Source organism: Corvus moneduloides, chromosome 5, assembly GCF_009650955.1.
Source record: "Corvus moneduloides isolate bCorMon1 chromosome 5, bCorMon1.pri, whole genome shotgun sequence".
In the NCBI taxonomy this organism is placed as follows: domain Eukaryota; kingdom Metazoa; phylum Chordata; class Aves; order Passeriformes; family Corvidae; genus Corvus; species Corvus moneduloides.
This window is the reverse complement of record NC_045480.1, coordinates 54,096,856-54,116,395: the sequence shown is the minus strand read 5'-3', so window position 1 is coordinate 54,116,395 and position 19,540 is coordinate 54,096,856. Positions and strand designations below refer to the sequence as shown.

General features: G+C 36.5%; 1 protein-coding gene across 4 annotated transcripts in view; it reads left to right on the top strand.

The window, feature by feature from the left end:
* The window catches only part of CCSER1 (coiled-coil serine rich protein 1), a 627,487-nt gene that overhangs the window by 509,527 nt on the left and 98,420 nt on the right, over positions 1-19,540 (top strand). The window contains exon 11 of one of the 4 annotated variants that reach the window (XM_032109390.1): positions 18,844-18,891. The exons of the other annotated variants lie outside the window; for them this stretch is intronic. Coding sequence (XP_031965281.1) covers positions 18,844-18,869 — 26 coding nt within the window. The 3' untranslated portion in view covers positions 18,870-18,891. The remainder of the gene's footprint in view (positions 1-18,843; positions 18,892-19,540) is intronic. 4 annotated transcript variants of the gene reach the window in all.

The following is a 19,540-nucleotide window of genomic DNA, read 5'->3' as shown; positions in this document are numbered from 1 at the left end:
GGATGCAATAATTTCATTTAGCTGACCAGGTCAAGTATGAGCATGGGTCTCACAATTTGAAAAATTATTTCTCTACTCATCTTTGTGAAGTAGAACCTGTCTTTGGATGCAAAGACAATATCTTTTATTATTTATTGAGTATGATATTAAATATTATGTTTATGGTACTATAAATACTTCAGATATTTTTAAATGAATTGTCAAACACAAGACTAAAGCAGGAATCACATCTGGACATTTTACAGTTCACTTTTACTTCAGTGCTAAAATTTAAATGCAATTTGTGCAATAAGTCATATGGAATGAAACAATAATGTGGAAAATACCCTGCAGTATTAATTTGTCTGCAAATTAATTTGAAGGAAAATTACTGAGTCTGAGTACTTCTGTGTGCCAAACGTGTGTTTCATGGCCGTAAGCACAGGATGCCTCACTCCAGATTCAGCATTCACTTTTACACTGAGCTATTACAAAAGCAACCACTGCAGGAAGATGGTTTTTTTTCCTAATGGATTTATAATGACATGGAACAAGCATTCCCTAAAAATACCTAACTAAACAATTACAGGATGAGGTGCTATATTGTTGCAGTTTATTAGGTATACTGTTTAAGCAGTTGCCCTGATTCTGAATTAGGTGGAAAATAAAGACAAATATGAAGTAATTCTTCATATTGCTTATTTAGTAACAAACTATTTGAAGACTGATTTGGAATTCTTTTTCCTTTGAAAAACAACAGGCGGAAGGCAATTCAAATATCGTAATTTATCTTTGATGGATGATGTATTTAAAGCAGCTCAAAGCAAATAATTTGAGCATGTAGCAATTAACATTCTGATCCCACTAAGGGAGCTGCATATGCTGACCCTCACCATCCAAATGTGGCTCTTAGCAGGTATGAGGTCTAGTGCTAGCTTCAGCTGCAAAGGGAAGTTACTGCACTTTCCTGTGCTGATTTGAAGTGAAATGCCAAATGAATCTACAAAGCTGTTTCTAGCCCATCCAGATTAAGGTAGCCAAGTCTTGTGCTGCAAAAAAATCCACAAGCCTTTGGAAAGGCATGAAAGGAGTCATGACTCAGTGACATGTCAAGCCTTGTCCTTCCTTAGTCTAAATAATATGAACTGAGTATTACCTAAACCATGATCTGTGTAAGTCCTTGTCGTTGCTGATGATGTGGAGTCACACCACAGGTACCTTGTGTTTCCCCTATTCTGTTTTTATTAATGTTTGGTGGAGAAGCATCAGTGGCAGCAGAGGGACTCTGCTGATTCCTTGAATGATTTCCTTGAGGACAGTACAGCTGTAGTACAAGTTTGTGGTGCAGAATGGCCTTTTGGCTCCCCTGGAATCAGCCACTGCCAAGGAAACAATGCAGGTCCCATCAGGTAAACAGAATAGTTCACAATCAGATCTCTGAAGTAAAACACAAAATGCATCATGTAGTTTGATGCTCCCGGTTGAAATCAGTGATAAGAATGCAAATCTGTAAAACCAGACAGAGTTGTTACAATCCCATTTCCAGCACATACTTTGCAAAAGCTCCAGGGTGATTCACATTACAAAATTTTGCATGCTGGTTTCACCTTGAGATCCTGATGTCAAAAGTATTAAATGCTTATTTGTGCTTCAAGCAAACATTAAGAGCTTTTTTCCAGACTTAGCTTAAATTTTCCTTATTATTTTTTATCGGGTAGCCTTGGAGATTTTAATTTTGCTTTGAGTTTTGTCTGGTCATTGTCCATTTAAGTGAATAGAATTATAAACTATAAATTTCTCAATGAGAAAATTTAAGCGCTTCACTTTGTTGCTTTACCTGCACAGGGGAATGCTGATCCACTGGTATCAATGATTTCAGTATTTGGTCCATTGACATTAATGGTTTTAGCTCTACCAGCATTTTAAGTTTTGGGGGATTGTTTATTTTTGCTTTTTTTTGCCAGTTAAATTTTTTCCTTGGTTGTTTGCATCTGTGGGGGTAATTTTGAAATGCTTGACATTTATAAACATATATTTCACAGGTTTGAAGTTACCTATCTTCTTAAGACCAACTGTGGCTCATAATAGGTAGTGTGATTAGACATGGTTATCTTCCCATAATTTGGGATAGCTTATGATTTTAATTAAATTATGATGTATAGGATTGCTATTAGTACACAGTTTATGCAATGACAGCATTGGGCAAGGACTGTTCTCTACCCAGATCAGTGAATTGCTAAATTGAAGGAGAGATACAAGTATTCTTGTCCTGATATAGTTGAAGAGCTTCACCAAATCCTATATTAAGTAAATAATTCCTTTGAAGTATGAAGAGTAACACATTTAAAATAATGTAACAGATATAATTATATTTGAGTCTTCACACCTTCAGTATACCTTACTAGGTTGTGCCCAGCCCTAGATCAGGCCAAAAAGTGAGACTAGTTGTATGACTTTTTGGGACAGTCTGTTGAGATCAGAAATAATTTTGGTAGTTTCCCACTCCCTTATAAATCACTCTATATAATCAGATGCCATTAAGCATACATTAACCTGTAGTCTTTTAACGGGATGAAAAGGGAGAAAAAAGATGAAAGACCATGTTTCATACCCTTGGTGCAGATCTGTCTGAGAAAAGAGCCCACATACGATTTGTGTGTTAGCAGTAGTCGTGTCACATCATATAAACCAAAATCTTACATTGAGCATTCCAATTAAACTAATTTTATAAAGTTGACTTAAGCCTTTGGTGGAAAAAATATTTCTGTTTGTCAGTGAAGCTTAAAGAATTGACCCGAGGACTCTGTGTTTTTAGTTTTCTTGGTAATCCAACATAACTTTCAAGCCAGAGACTTAATATTCTCAAGAAAGTTCTTCTTCTTGCTGTGACTTATTTCAAGACAAGCTTTCTGTTGTACACAGCAATGTATTAAAGAATGCAGAATGCTAATATGTATAAAAATTAAGGAATTCCTTTATTACTCTGTAAATAGAGTGTAAAATCTTTCCACCACATAAATATTTGTGAAATACACTTTCACCTATAATTTTAACCTGTTTAACCCTATCAGTACCTTTCTTGCCACTGTTATAATTAGAGATCAGAGCATTGCTTGGAGGACTGTATTCTGAGATTGAGACACCAGGCAAATATCAAAACCTTAAGCAACTATTTATGCTCAACTACTACTATTGGGACTTGTCTGGATGGGTGTTAATTCCTGTGTGCAGATCTATTCTGGCTCATTGAGACCAGCACCAACTATTTGCTCACTGACTTCAAGTCATCTGATTAATTGTAACAGTTGCAGGCTGGAAATTATCTTATTCTTTTTATTTTTGTACCAAACAAAGAGCTATTACAAATCACTTTGCTTTCTTTCTTAAGTTGTTCTGTATGTCTGAGTGTAGGGCAAATCCAGCAAAATCAGCAATAGGTTGTCTGCTTAGTCACCTTCCAGCTTCCACTTACCTCTAACAGGTCTTTTTAAGCAGTAGTATCCTCACTTTCAGGTATGCACTGTTTTTCACCTCCCCCCTGCAAAACCCAAGAAAGGGAGTACATGCGTGTTTATTCAAACATAAGAGACCTCATAAACACAGTATTACTTTGACCATTCATCTATTTTCTTCCATTTGCTTTGGTTTGTTGTTTTTAATTTTATTTTATGTATTTGTTGTTTAAACCAGAAAATCCTCAAGGTATTATTTCAAGTTGTATGAAAAACTGTAAAATATCTGGGCTATACTGCTATATTGAATCCATAATGATTTAGGTTCCATTTATTTATTATAAATTACCAAATCTCTCACAGCATTCCCTTTGAGTGAAGCACACATGAGGTAGTATCTCTCAGGAGGTGATCCTGGAATAATTTGCTTATTTAAAAAGATAATGTTTGCCTTCATTCTTGTAAGAGCTATAATATGAGAAGAATATAGAGTAAAAGGCAAAAAAAAAAGTTGAAGGAGCACATTTTATTGTTTTTTTTAAGCTGCCTCCGAAGAAATGGCTCTGTTTTATATTTAGAAAACCTCAGTGTCTGGGGAACATCATTATATGTGATATATGAACTTTAATACAAGAAAATTGTGGGTTCAGATACAATACAGGCATTAGGTGATACTCAGATAACATTGCTTAAGTGCTCAAAGGCTTCAAAGTCAATGCCAATCATTGAATCCTGGAGTGAACTTACTTGATAAACTGCTGGGTTCTTCATCTGTGCAAAGCAATACAGATTGCTGGCACTATTGATTTTAATCCTGAAAAACAGAAAGATGATCTCTCAGGGGAGCTTGCCCTTTTAAATAGCAATGTGAGCGTTGAAATTACACCTTTATTTAATATTAGTTCTTGAAGGGAGACTGCAAAAGAGAAGTAGCATTTATTCCCTGTTTGAATCAAGGTACTGTGTTGTAGGTGGCATCATGTTCAACAACAGTTTTTTAAGTCTATGAAAGGCTCCACAGACACAGCAAAATTCAAATCACAACCAACAGCTAAGAGTTTCAGATGTGCATTCATGTGTTTATGTGAGTGGAACACTAACTTGATACTTCTGAGGCAGAGAAGATGTAGTAGCAAGAGGGTGCAGTAGGATGGTGTGTAAGGAGAAAAGAGACGAGAAGATAATATGTGTTTCATTCACTATGGAGAAAAGAAGCAAATAATTACTTTATGATTGTGTGTTACTAGATATAACAGATCCTTCTAGGAGAAAGGGAAAGAATATCTGGGAAGCATTTACTCCAGTCATTTATTAAAACGATCAACGAACTATGCGCATATGGTTTTACACACAGGCAGCACCCATGATGAAACTATTCCTAAGGCATGTTGGTTCTCACTGAAGATATTTTTGATAGTGAGCTTAGTAAGGATAATGAACTTCTTCAATTATAGAAGATAATAATCTCTGGGAAGATTTCTTTGAATACTGATCATCTTCTAGTGCTAGGTGTACCTGTTTAATGACTTTTGTTGTAGGTGCTGCAGGAGGATAGTAAGTGTCATCCAGGATATACAGTCACCAACAGTGTATTACAGTAAATTCCTCTGTGTTATTCAGGTAGTTCTTTAAAAATGTGATCTGTTTCCTTATAGGTGAATGTAGTACTTCCAGGACCAGAAGTACTCAATATTAATTGTGTGTTTATTTGCATAAGAGTACATAATTTGCAGGTTTTAGATTGAGCTGTAGGGTGACAAAAAACTAAATAGCACCTGAAGTTTCATTATTTTTCATCACCACCAAATTTTTGTTTGTACAGCTGGGGGTTAAATATGGATTTTGATTTCCATTTTGTAGTAGCTTTTATCAGTTCTCAGCTGGTGAATGCAGCAAGTGCTCTTAATTGGAAAAGGATGTTTTGTTCTAGGCTGATCAGGGTAACATGATTTGTACTTCTCCCTTTCACAGAGGAATTCCTGTGAAGGATTAAGCATCTCTACCAAGTTGTTAAGCCTGAAGAGTTCAGGATATTCCTTACCCTTCAGTATTAATCCAATTAGTCTATCTGTAGCAGAGAGAGACAAATGAATAGCTGTGTGCCCTGCTCCTGCTGTGCTGTAGGATGCAGTTCTGCACCTTCGTGTGTAGACAGTGTGTGTGTGTGTGTATAAAGCATCCCTAATATTGTTTCCTTTGTTTCATGGTTTTCCTAACCCCATTATGAAAATGTCTCATCTTAGAGACTAGAATTTGAGAAGAAAGTTATTACCAGACAGGCTATGGCCTCATCATTCGATTGCATCTGGGGAATAAAGCAAAGCACACGTGGAGGATGAGAGATAAGGTGCTGTGGAACCCAGTGGCTGGGTCAGTTCATGTGCAGAAAGAATACTGCTCATCAACGTGTTCAATTGAGCGTTAAAGTGTTAAGTGATGGTAACAGGCACTTTAATATTCACAGTGCCAGGCATTGCCTGGACACGAAGGAAGAATACGGGAGGACCAAACGTTGTAGTCAGGGCCCGGAGCTGAGCTGGCTCGCTTTGAGGCTCTGTCTTCGTGCATGTGGAAGATTGTGTCTGAATCACAAAGGAGTGAGTGCAGCCCTGTATAGTCATAAAGTAATGATAATTTTGTAGTCTCTAACTTTCAGAATATTGTGGCCTTTTGGAAGAAGCTTTTCATTACTAGCAAATTTACTATAGGTGGAGGTAGTGTTAGAGATGAAAAAGGTTTGACTACAAAAATGAAATACAAGATTTGGGGATGAGATACTGCATTATAATGAACAATGAGAAACAAACTTCTCATCTTTCTTTTTTAAGTTAATTTCAACTGTAGTACCTTATCAAACAAAAGAAAGATGCTGCAATATTTTTATAAAAAATTAGAGGCCTCTTGAATATTTACATTGGTCTGAGAGTGCCAGGACCAGGTTTCTCAGAGGCAGCACAAGGAAACAGAAGTTAACTTTTGCTGAAGTCAGTCCTGAGATACAACCAAGACAGAGGAAAGGCCAGGGAGGTGAGCTGATGGACTACCCCGTGCCAGGAGAGGGGCATGAGCTGGTTTCTGCTCCCCACACAGTGCTCTCAGAGATACAAACGGAGCCTGTGTTTGTGTCTCCTGACACAAGCTGGTTTCAGGGATGCTGCTGCCCTCACTGCTGCTTCTGGGGAGATAAGGAGCACTACATTTCTTTTACTTCATGGTCATCAAACACTAAGTCTTTCTTGTTTTTTCTCTCCACAAGTGGAGCTATGTGTCTTGAAACACCTGGTGTGTTTGAGACTAGAATAATCATCACTTCTGAATGTAGTGGTTTAGTTCTTCATAAGAATACAGCTGGGAAATTTTGCCTTCTGCTATTTGTGCTGTGATTAATTAATCCCCAGGAATAATTTCGTGATTTTTGGTCCAACTCTTCATAAATCCATTAGTTATTTGTTTAAAATAAGAGCATGGGCTTGGAAGTACTTGATAGAATCTTTCCATAAAAAAAAAAGGAACTGCCAGCTCCCTAATCAAATTCTGAATATGAACTAAATACTAAAATGCAGTGTGTATTTCAATTTTGCAACCTGAATATTCAAGCCTTGCAGAAGTACTAACAGCTTAGCTTTTCGCCTGAAAGTTGAGAACTTTTTAGGTCAAGATTCAATTTCAAAACCACGTAATAACTTCATCATGAATGCAGAAGGTAATGTGATAAAGTAATGGTTATATTTACAAATCAATAGTTTTCAGTGACAGCATTTCTTTGATTTGTTAAAAAATCCATTATTATCAGGATGAGTATAATAAATTTCTTATAAAATATTGAAAATACTAATTAATTACTGTAATAAATTACTTTCAAACTTACTGATAGAAGCAGTTATTGTAATGAGTTTTGCATCTTGAAATATAAATAATCCTTCCATACAGGATGAAAAAAGCCCAGAACGATAACCTTTTTGGTTGAATAGCCTTAAAAGATTATAGATATTCATGTATTCTTATACAAATAAGTCGGGAATGCAAAAGCATTCTGTACAAGATATCTGTATTTCTTCATATCTTGACTACTTTTTGTGAGGGATTTAGTGACCTTTTTTATTTCGTTCCCTGTAGTTCTATCACACTCATTTTTATTGGGGTTTTGTTCCTGTTTTTGTGCAAATAATTATAGGCTCTCTAAAAGCCATCGACTGAAATAATCTAAGTTGCACCCACGATATCCAAATTACTGAATAACATTTTCTTCCCGTGCTTGCACAACATGCGCATTAACTACCAGCACACTGCGCCTCTCGGAGGGGCAGATCACCCCCGTTAGTTCCTGCCCGTTGTCAGTAGATGTTTGCACTACAGATTGCAGATAATTGAACTTATCATTGATGTTTCTTAATGTAAACACGCTGCAATTCCACTGTCTTCTTCCATTGTTCCTGTCTTGAGCAACGCCGTGGGAAAGCATAAAGCAGACATTACTACTCTCTATGCTACGTTGACCAAATTCGAATAAACCCACTGCTGTAAAGTTTGATAGATCTGTATTATCTCAGACCCACAATGGAGTGTGTTTTCTAAGTATATGTCTGTTCAATAGGGTTCTTAATTTCCCCCCATCACTTTTAAAAGCAAGTTGTGGTAACCACAGGACAAAGAAGCGGGGCTGGTCATAGTAGTGCTGTTCTTCCACATATTATCAGTGTATGGCTGTTTCATTATGTGTCATCAAAAACCCTGACCTGTATCTGGTATAGTTCCCTTAGATGCAGAAGTGGGCTTTTTTATTTTTTCTTGTCTCTGGTGCCACACAGGAAGTTGGTATTTTGAATACGCCTGAGGGAAGGAAAATATTAGTAATTACAATTCTGAGCACTTATCATGTAAGTGAAATACCAAGAAAGGTAGAGACAATAATTCCAGAAGCTTACTCTTTTGAGGCTTCTTCTCATACAACTTGTAAAATCTGAAAAATTATTTCAAGTTCCAACATTTTCATCCTTAGTTTTACTAACAATGAAAGATACTTTAAAAATTACAGTTTGGACTTCAAATATTAAGACACTTAAACGCTGTTTAAGCATGTTTAGCATTTAGTTTTGATTCCAGAACTTCCCCTCTGTTTTGCTCATAGAATTTGGCCTGTCTAAGCATTTTAGAGCTAATGATATAGATTATTATATATAAATAATATTTTGTTTGTACAATTCACTTTTCAGTATTTTAAATAGGAGAGGCAGCAATATATGTCAGTGAGTTTTGATTAAAAGAGAAACAACAACAAATAGATCAATGGTTTGTTGAAAATGGAAACTACCAGTGCATGGTGTTTAGGGCAGCTTTCAGAGACACACCAAGAGTTTACCTGCCAGTTGTCTTGGTGAGTCATTGCTCTTACTGTGAAGATATTCAGAGTAGCTTGATTTGCTGAAACCTGATTTCATTTCACTGACACACCAGTTTCACGAGTGATCAAGTACTCCTTAAGTCCCTTTGATCCACCTGATTGCTTCTTTCTTCCCTGCCAGCTCCTTTACATTATTATGAGGCATAACCACTTCAGAGGAGAAGATTTTTCAGATGTTCTGTAGGTCATGATACAGTGAAGCCATGACTTTACACACAAATATTTTGTGTACACTACATTTCTATGTCTTGGAGAGGAAAGTGAAAGCTTATCCACCAAGCTATTGACTGGCCTGTTGTGGTCCTGTCCAGTTATTTTCTCAGGCCCTAAGAGTAATTGTTTCCTAGTGATCTGTATGAAAACAGAGGGAGTCTAAACACTATACCATTTAAAAAAAAAAAAAAAAAGAAGCAAGGCTACGGGATTTGTACATGACCTACTACTGCTTTTCATTGGAAGACAGTGCTCATTTTCTGAGGAATAAACTATTCCCCATGTATATTTGAAACTGAGCTTACTGGGATGCACTACCACATTAACTCTGAGGTACTGGGTGGGACCATGCTCATCTGCTAAAATGTAGAGTTATGTTATAGCAACAAAGCATCAAAACCAGCCCACAGGAATTAATGATGCTTTAGATACACTGTCCATCTTTTTATTCAGTTAATTCTCCCTGCTGCTTCTTATGCCACCTTTTTAAATATGGGGCCAGTGAAGAGAGTCTCTTTTATCATCAACTTTATGAGACAGACAAAGGACCAAGAGAGAAGTATTTTGTTGGCCAAGGTTGCTTTCAGAGTTGTTAGCATTCTGCAGAAAAGCAGAGATTAAAGCATGTGGTGCAGCCTTGTAGTGTGATGTCTCAAATCAGACTCATGGTCTCACCCATTTTTTGTACTGAACATTGCTTTCTTGCATTGCCAGCATTCTCTATGGTTAATGCATGAGCCAATTCACAGATCTTTCTTCTTTTATTACTTTTTCTTTGCTAGGAATAATGTGCCCACACATCCGTAGTGCTTTGCACTGTTATGTTTCTCTTTCGATCCTAAGCAAGAAAAACAGGCTGAAATCACAATTAAATATTAATAGCTTAGAATACTGGGGCTTTGAAAATTACCCATTACTTTTATCTTGGAAAACAGAGATGTTTATTCATTAGTCACAACTCTATGAAACAGTTGTTTAATGGAACATTAATATTTTGTGGTTTTTTCTATTTGCAAGAGTAATTGTTTGACTTTTCCTTCTGGTGAAATTTTCTTTAAGTTTGTGTGTATTCAATGCTAACATGGCTCTAAAACATCTTCTCACTGAAGTTATTCTTGGCCTAATTTGCTGCCTTCTTGGAGGAAGAGCTTTGCAGCAGGGTTAAAAAGGTGTTTGTGGCTATGGGCTGCAGAGCCAAATATCCTGATCCTGGAATCCACACTATAAGAAAAACTCTACTCCAATTACAGCTGCTTTCTTTGGATTTTTTCCTTAAACACTGATACTCTTGATAGGTCAGTGATGCTCATACTTGCACTAGCTCTCAGGTGTGATAAGGGATATTTGTGTCCCCCTCATGAAAGAGGGACATGAGGAAAAGCATATTTTATCCTTCTACCTACAAGAAACTTTAAATACCTATCCAGTCCTGCTGTTTCTGTAGGAAATTCAAAACTTCATGTTCTTATGAGTTCTTAAAAGTAAGCAGACATCCCTGGGGCTATCTGATATATGATATAACTAGCAGTGGAAGGCAAAGAAAAAAAAAAGAACTGTAATAAAAAATTACCTCATAACCCTGCAAAGACAGTTGATATTTTTTCGCCACAAGTGAAAAGCCAGTTCAAAAGAGAAAGTCTGCTTGAGTTGGAAAAATTGGAAAAATGCTCAAAAAGAATTATTCCTTCTCATCAAACAGATACTTTCTCATGACAGAATTGTCATTTCAGGTGGTTAGATTGCTTCTCATAAGAGTTTTTGCTTGGTATAGATGCACAATTTCTTTTTTCTCACCAGGAGATAGATTATTGTTTGATGTATAATTTGGTATATAAAAAACTTGTTTAAGGATGGCATGAGTTTAAAAAAAAAAAAAGAAAATGTGTGTGAAAGATGCTAACTAAAGATCCTACCATAATGTTCTTTCAATTATAGCAGTTCATCTTTTATTCATTTGTCACCCTTGGCACTCGATTACATCAAATTCTGGTTGGAAATACAAAGAGTGGATTCCCACTCTGTTTCTTTTTTTGCTGGCTTTTTTCTGGACGCGCCTGAAGGAAGAAGCGTGAGAGCAAGCTGGTCTGAAGGTGGTGAACTTCAGAGCTCTCCACACCTATTCAGCAAATTAGTCATGCCAAGTGAAGTGACACATCTTCTGTCGTAAGGGGCAGTGTTACTCTGTGCTTTCTCTTGTTAAGGATGAGCGCTCAGGAAATGAAAAGCATATCCAGTAATTGTCTCAGTCTCATAAAGATCTTACAAGTTTCAGATTGAAGTGTCAAAATGGAGCTGGAATGCATTAGGAACTTCAATAGATGGAAGAATTTTATGGATTTGGACATTTGGTTTTCCTGGGTGATACTCTGCCTGCTTGGACAAAGGGATCAGCTGTATGGCAGGGTTGCTGTGGCTTCTGTAATGTGAGATCCTGCTGGGGCTGTACATCTGTCATGGTTTTAAAATAACACCGCTGAGCATGCTCTAAGTGTACAATATATTCTGTGTGTGCCACAGCTCATGAAACTGACAGCATCATCAAGGATGGAAATGACATTTAGTTCAAGCTCTTGGACATTGCCAGTTTCTCAAACTTTCATGTTGAAAGCTCTCTGCTTAGCCATGAGGCTGAACAGAAGAATTAGCAAGATGGTACGAATCACAGTATACATATTGCCATAATTCTTGGATGATTTTCAGTAGGAAAACTAGAAGTAAAAACTTGACTATCTTTCAGAGTGTTTGCACATGCATTTTTGCAAATACGTGCCACCTATTATTCAGTAAGTGAAATCCTAGTTAGCCTTCAAAGGACTTTGCAAACCCAGATTACCTTTCTTGAAGCTCAGACATGGAAGATAAATTCTAAGAATGTGTATGTGCATATCTCAGTAAAAAAAAAAAAAAAGAGAAGGTGCCTGGTATGACTTTCTAGGTCAGTAAAATAACTGAGCTAATAGGAGGGCATGCTGTTGTACATAAGACCATGCAGTTTGACAGATTTAGCTGATTGTCATGTTCTGACCTCCTCTGAGGAGAACATGGGGTGTGTGCATGTAAATTGAAATGTTACAGCAATTATGGAATTATTTAAAATATATATGTATGACACTGGAATCTTGCAATTGAATAATAGCATTCAGTCTTATGCTGTTTTATGATCTTCTGGAAGATACCTGCAAAAATAAATCTTTTCACTTTTGCCAGTTAACCACTCTTGCTTTTCTTTCTGATATTATTGTTCTCTTTTTTTTATACAATTAAAGAACACAGAACTATGTAAGTTATGCATAACCATCCTTATTCTAAATGATTAATGCAAGATCAATGACCAATACAATATCAAAAAATCCTGACAAATTTTCTTAACTTAAAAATCATAAGTAGGATTTTAATCTATAGCAAAGATGAATAAGTGTGGGAAGGGGAAACCTTTCCAGAAGGAATTACATAAATTAAGCTAAATGTTTCGAGCAAGATTGATTTTTTTTTTTCTTTTTTTTTTGTCTGCTTGGTACCCTCAGAGAGAAACATGAGACACATTTAATTTCTAGGAAATATCTTTTTATTTACATCCACTCATTAGCACTGCAAAAAAAAAAAAAAAAAAGACTTGTACTAGACCTGATGAAATAATTGCTGCAAGCTGCATGTTTAGACACACTGTACAAGTTAAATGTACAAAATTCACCCATTAGTATCCCTTGTGCCCCCAGTTTGTCATTCACTCCCAATTAGGATTTTTCTGTAGAGCAAACAAACAAAAGTGCCTCAAGGACCAATTCTTCAAGACATTGAGTGTATGGAGAAGGCAAATGTCCCTTGCTTGAACTGAAGTCATCTCTCAGAAGTTCACACATTTGTTCAGGCTGATGTGCTGGAGTGTCCTATACCCACTATAATCATTGAGGAGTTTTTGATATTTTTCTATTCTCCTCATTCTCACCACCACCATTTTATTTTTTTAATGTGTTTCCATTACATGAGATCGTTTTTCTATGGGACAGAGTTGGTTTCTTTTTATATATTTACAGATGGTTAACTAATGGTCTACAAGCTCTAATGAACTTCTGGAGTCCATTAAAAAAAACCAACCAAACCTCAGGTTTCTCCTAAGTAGATCTGCACTAGGTCCACACCAGTGTGGAAGCTGGAAGAGATCTGTTGTCCTCCAGTTTTCCATTTCTCCCCTGAGCAGCTTAGTATGAGACACAAGTATATTAAGTTTATAACTGCTGCTCTAGCTTAGGGTATTGAGGGTACCTAACTGCATCTTTAATGATTTTCCACGTTTTTATTGCTGAAAATTGTAAAGAATTTGTTTTAATTAACACTGATGAGTGTCTAGCCACTCTGTAAAATTCTGAGCTTCTGCAGGAAATGGTATTCAAATCCCATTCAATGTAAGGAGGTTTTGGCATATGCTGTGCTTCATATCATACTGGCAATTTTCTTAGCCCTCTTTTCTTCAGTCAGTCGTATTTTTGATGGTATAGCTTTTTTTTTCTTTTAAATTATAACAGTAGCAGTTTGGGATGGGCCAGTGATAGATATGATTCTACATGTCTGTCCTCTGGGTTGGCGGAACATGAAATATTAGATAGCATTTTGCAATTATGTTGCTGTCAAGTTTAGGTTTTATATGGTGAGAAGTGATACAGTATTTCAATTGAAAAGTATGTACTACTGCTAAGTGGGTGCAGGGGATAATTCTGATGAAATGAAATCTCTATAAAAGTCTGTTTAAAACTAATTCATCCTCGTGAATAGCTGTAGCCTTGTACCAATGAATTTGGGTAGCAGCCTTGATGTTACAAGAGGAAATGAAAGAAGTTTGTTCTTTGCCCAGAAAAAACCCAGAGTAACATTGATAAAGCAGTTAAGCAAACGAAGTTTCAGATATGGTTTTAGCACACCAATGTCAGAATACTCTGTGGCTTCCAACAGGCCCTTGCAGAAGATGTCATATCCGAGCACTGGCCAAAACAGTGTGTAGAGGACAATATTTGTATTCTTCTCTTGCCATTTATTGACAATACCTGGCACCCAACTCTTGTTTTGCGGGAGAGTTGTTTTGCTGTTGTGTTTTGCCAAGGACAAGACTGTGCATAGCTGAAGGGTATCATGAATCTCTGATGCCCAAAGTGCTCCTACTTCTATGAAAAAAAAAAGCAAATTAAAGTAGGAACTCAGTGAGTTTGGAAAGGAGGATTTTTTCTAGTCAGTAAAATGACTTGAAATAAATGGCTTGATTAATTAAAATCAGTATGTCTACTTATAGAGTGAGGTACTCGAGCATGATTTATGTGAGGAGTTACTGCGCTGGACTCTTTGATCCCTTGCTTTGAGAATTAAATGTAAAAGTCTCATTCTCAGTTTCAAGGTTGAATACAAATCCTTGTGAGCCTGTTCCTGCTAAATTGTGTCCTGTCACTCTCAAGCATTCAAAACTTCCATCGAGGCCAAACTCACAAATCCCTTCCTTAACCTCTAGTTTCTTTGCTGTTGCTACATGTGAAGTTAACCCCCATGAAAATTCACTAAAGTGAGTCTTTTCCAGTCTTCCTATAAATCTCTCTCTCTCTTACTGTGCCGTATAAAATTTGTTGTTGAAATATTGAATGTGCAGTACTTGCATGCTGGTTAACCATCGTAGGAATAATTATTGTAACTATTCCCTTTCATGCCAAAAGACTTATTAGACGTGCTCCACTGGAGAGATAATATGAAATGTTTTACCAAATGTTAGATATTTACTTAGGGCTATGTCTTCAATTTGGAGTTTTATTATGAAGTGTCAGGAAATCTATTTGTATCAAGGAAGTATTTATAAACATTCATTTTGCAACAATTCTTATGGAAAGTTTCCAAGTGGTTATTGGATGTTTTCACACAGAAACATTTTTCTTCCCCAGTAAAGAGACACAGATAAGACAATTGTGAACCCTTCAAATAAAGACATACCAAGAAATGTAGTATTGATGATATTCATGAAGGAGATTGCCTGAAAAAAATATGGAAAAGAATAAATTTTCTTTCTAAAATAGGAAACAAGTCTTTTGAGGCAACCAGATTTTATGTTTTCTGCTGGGAATAGTTCACGGTATGAGACAGTAGTAACAAGGATTCTGAATAAACTCTGTAGGCAAACACATGGGAATCAATGCAAGGGAAGGGGAATAACATTTGGAATAACAGAGTGTACCCAGAAGAAATTAATGAAAGAAATTGCCACTTGATGCAATGAATGAGCTGAAAGGATGTCACAAAAAAACCCAACCAACCAACCAAAACCTAAAAACCAACCCTCAGAGAAAGCAGTCTCCTACTGTTTTCAGTCCCTGTTGGCCAGGCAGGTGGGGAAATGTCCCACAGTTGCACCTGGAGTTGATCATGCTGCTGGGTAGCTCTACTCTGATCCTCTGGGTATTGGGTTTTTTAGGGTTTTTTGGGTTTTTTTAGTTTGGTTAGTTGTTTTGATTTTCTTTTAGTTGTAGGGGGTTTTTCCACCTCAGGATTTTCTACCTTTTCATATCAGTGTTTGCTTTAAAATCTTAGAGCTGTGAACTCTTCCCACATCAGCAGTGAGAACAGGTTGTCTCAAGACTGCGTAGGACTATGGTGAAAGAGAAGAAAATGCCTTCCAGGTCTTCCTCCAGACTACCAAACTCAGTGATAAGTGGCACAACAGCTCTTTGAGTGAATTTCAACAGCAGACAAAACCCACCCCCTCTAAAGTACTGATAGATCAGTAAAGTATCAGTAAAGTACTGGGAATATGAGATAGATCGCCATGCAAATGGTGGAGGAGTAGGGGAATTAATGGACATTTCTCTAAATTATATCCCAGTCCAATCTAATTGCATTAAAATGTAAGGTGGAAACAAATGGCTAGGAATGGAATGTGTATTTAAACTATCATGGGTTTCCCTGTGGAATTCCAGGAATGAAGCCCAGTGGTTAAGGTAGCAGGGTGAGCTGTGGCAGAGCTTTGGGTGGCTTCAGCAGGACCATGTGCATTCAGCAGTTTACTGAATTTGAACTGCGATTCTGGTAGTCTTTTGCATTTAGGATTATTTTAATTCATGGCACGGGGTCGCCTTTGTTATCAGTCCTCAGCAGATGTCTTGGCAATAATTTTTAGTTTCAGTTACAGGCAGTTTGGTTACACACCATTTGTTTTGGGTCTTCCTTCAGATCTTAGTGGTATCCAATTAGTAGTAGAAGGTGTTTAACCTCTATAAGTTGACTATGGCTTTGCTGACCTACCATCAAAATTTTAGCAAAGTTTCTATTTGAAACTACTGAAAAGTGTCCCAATTTTAATGAAAACATTAGGAAGAGGTGGGATAACACAGTGACTTTGCTGCCTGCATCAGTGGATTCAATTGCTGTTTCATCCTGGTGCCTTGAACTTCGTATGTTATTACAATGGCTTTCACTTCTTTGATTTATATGTGACTTTAGAACATAACTTTTTGTGTTTTAGTTCTGTGGTTTATTTTTAGATGTATTTTCTCAGTAATTGAAAGCTGTGATGGTGCACTAAGGAGAACAGTAGCATAAAAGAATTAGCTTGCAGTGATTCCAACATTTCACTTTGAACCATCAGTTGCCTCCATGATATGTAGAAATTTTGCTTTGAAACATGGGATTTCAGTCTATAATCTGATTATTGCTGATTTATAAGGTAATTTAAATTAATTTAAATATAGTATAAATGATTTCTCAGACAAATCAACTGAATAGAAGGAAAAATTTATGCTATTTTTCCTCATTATATGATTGCTTCAGTTGTATTTGATTTCTCAGTTTTATTTATGGTATGCTTTTCAAATTACCCTAGTCAAATATATAAACCAACACCCCAAAGAGCACTTAACTTGATGTTTCCAAAAAAAAAAAAATAAAAGAATGCATAAGGTGAATGCAAACTCAGTTCTTAGTAAATAGAATTGTTTATAATTAATTACTTGTTCTTTTGCTTTTCATCATAGAAGACTCATGTACTAGGTTTTGCATTTATTTCCAAATTGTCATGGTTAGGTAGTGTTCAGAAAATGAACATGATCTGTGTACGCACAAAATATATAACGTATACAGTGTGTTTAGTGTACACATTCAATAATGTGATATTAGCAGAGGACATACAGACAATATTGGTAAAAAAAGAAGTGCCAATTCAATAAATTTTCACTTTTTGTACATTTACGAGCAAATTCTTATTAAATTTAGGTACCATTGTCTTCTAATAAATTGATACTGTCAGAATGAGAGAAGATTTTTCAAAAGATTCAAAGATTCAGTAATCCAAACTTTAATTTCTCATGAACCTGTATTCTAATTGAAAAACCCCCATAATGTTAGCCCAGTCCTTACAGCTGTATTTCTTATTTCTAATGTTGAATCTAGAAATGCAGTCCCTCCGTTTCTTTCATATCGAGCACTGCCTATGCATGAGAGCATTGCAGTTAAATCTGCTACCCTTTCCTTCTCCCACAGTCAGTAACCTGGCTATTTACTGTTACAGAAAGAAAAAAATCCCAAATGATACAATAAGTAACAACAGCAGATTCTTATGTAGTATTTTCTTTTGTATCTCTTTCTGTGAATGGCTTTCAGCAGTGATTACATCTTGCAATAGAATCTATTCCATTAGTGAACCAACGTATGATGAAATTTGTAATTCCAATTTTAGTGTAACAAGGTAATTAAAACATTAGATATAAATGACTGATTAGTCTAAGGTTATCTGTACTTTTATTTTTCTGCTCGTGTATTGCTTGAAAGGCTGAACATGGGAGTTGTGAGCAGTCTTGCTGCTGCTTAATGTTGACAACAGGAATTAAAGAGGTCCCCTCCCTTTGCTGCCATGCATCCCTGCTCCCCCAAACCACAGCATATTCCTTCCCTTCTGTTAAGTGATGGCCGTGTTCAGGAGGAGGGACCCAAAGCACATCAGTGAAAGAACAAACAACAGGAACCTCCTAAGTGGTGTCTCAGCACAAAAAAAAATGATGGGGAACCAGATTCACAGAAAGTCAAATAATGCCTGGATTGGGCTTTCTGACAGCAGATGGATCACACCATGTTGTTTAGCTCCCCATGGGTACCCTGCTGAACCAGAGAGTCAGAGCTTGGTGGGATTTGTCCTTCTCTTACCTCCCCATTTGTTTCTTCTTGTGGATATATAAAAAACCAGAAGATACAGTCACAGGGTGAAGTTTCAGTGGAGGTGGTTGTTATATATTTTTATATGTACTTTTTATAACCTTCTTTATAACCATCTAACCCTCTTTGGAATGTATCAAGATAAATTTTAAATGCTTCTTCTTTTGGTAATTTAATCATGATTTTTATCCAGTGTTTGAAAAGATGTTAAACACCTCGCTTCATGTGTTCATAACCTAATGTAACATGTAAGGTCAAGGTGCTCAACAACAAAACCCCAATTGCACTCTGGTGACAGTGGTGGGACTTGTTTCCACAGTCTGTAATACTCTAATAATGGAGGGTAGTATCAACTGAAATGTTATACTCAGAGAGGACCAGTCTTTCTTTGCTGCAGCTACAAGCAGAAAGTAAGCAAAAATCAAGGTGAGGTCTGTAAAGTTGATCAGTTTAGAGATCTGAAGTGAGTTGAAGAGGGTACTTCATGAGGGGGCTATGTCCATGAAGTTTTCTAGTTGTTCATTTGTGTTACATGTGTTTGAATATCATTCTTATGCCTTCTCTCTTTTTTTTCTTTCTTTTTACCTTCCATCCATCTATTGTCATGCACTGCATTCTTGATTACAGTCTGTGTAATTGTTACCACCGTGTGAAGGCAATTTCCCACGTCACCAGGTATGGTGTCACATGTCAGAAAACATGGTTTTGTGTTCTCAAACCTAGTCAGTGTTGTGCATAGCAAATTTCTCCTATGTTAACCTCTTTTCTTCCTCTCTTCCTTTCCCATTTGATATGAAATAACATTGCTGCAGGAAAGTGATTTTTTACATTATTTTCTTTTTTAAAAAAAGTTTAATTTTCTGGATCAAAGAGGTACTGTTTTTCTTAAGGGCTAAAAAACCTGTACAGGTTTCTGGTTGTCCACAGGTTATGGCCTGGAATCTATAATCTTTTCAATGGATTAGTATCTGTTATGAAGTTCTATTTTTGTAAAATCCCTGAGCTGCATTGTTCAGTTATGTTTTATTTTGGTTGTGATTGGTTTATGTTAAAATCTTGATTCTCAGCTGTAGTTTTCACCTCTGTAATGGTAAACACAAATGGATAAATTAGTGCTTTTGTCAATCCTTATTGTTCTAGTTTTGTATCTAAACTGTCATTCTTCAGTGTTTATGTGGCCTTTAGAAACATGTTATTTGCAGATTGCTACATGGCTAGCTGAGTTTTTTGAGAAAGTAGTAAGATTGTGAAGATGCTCATTTACATGCAAATTTTTATAACTTTCTAATGATGTTTCTGAACATCACTGCCTTGTAGCTTGATT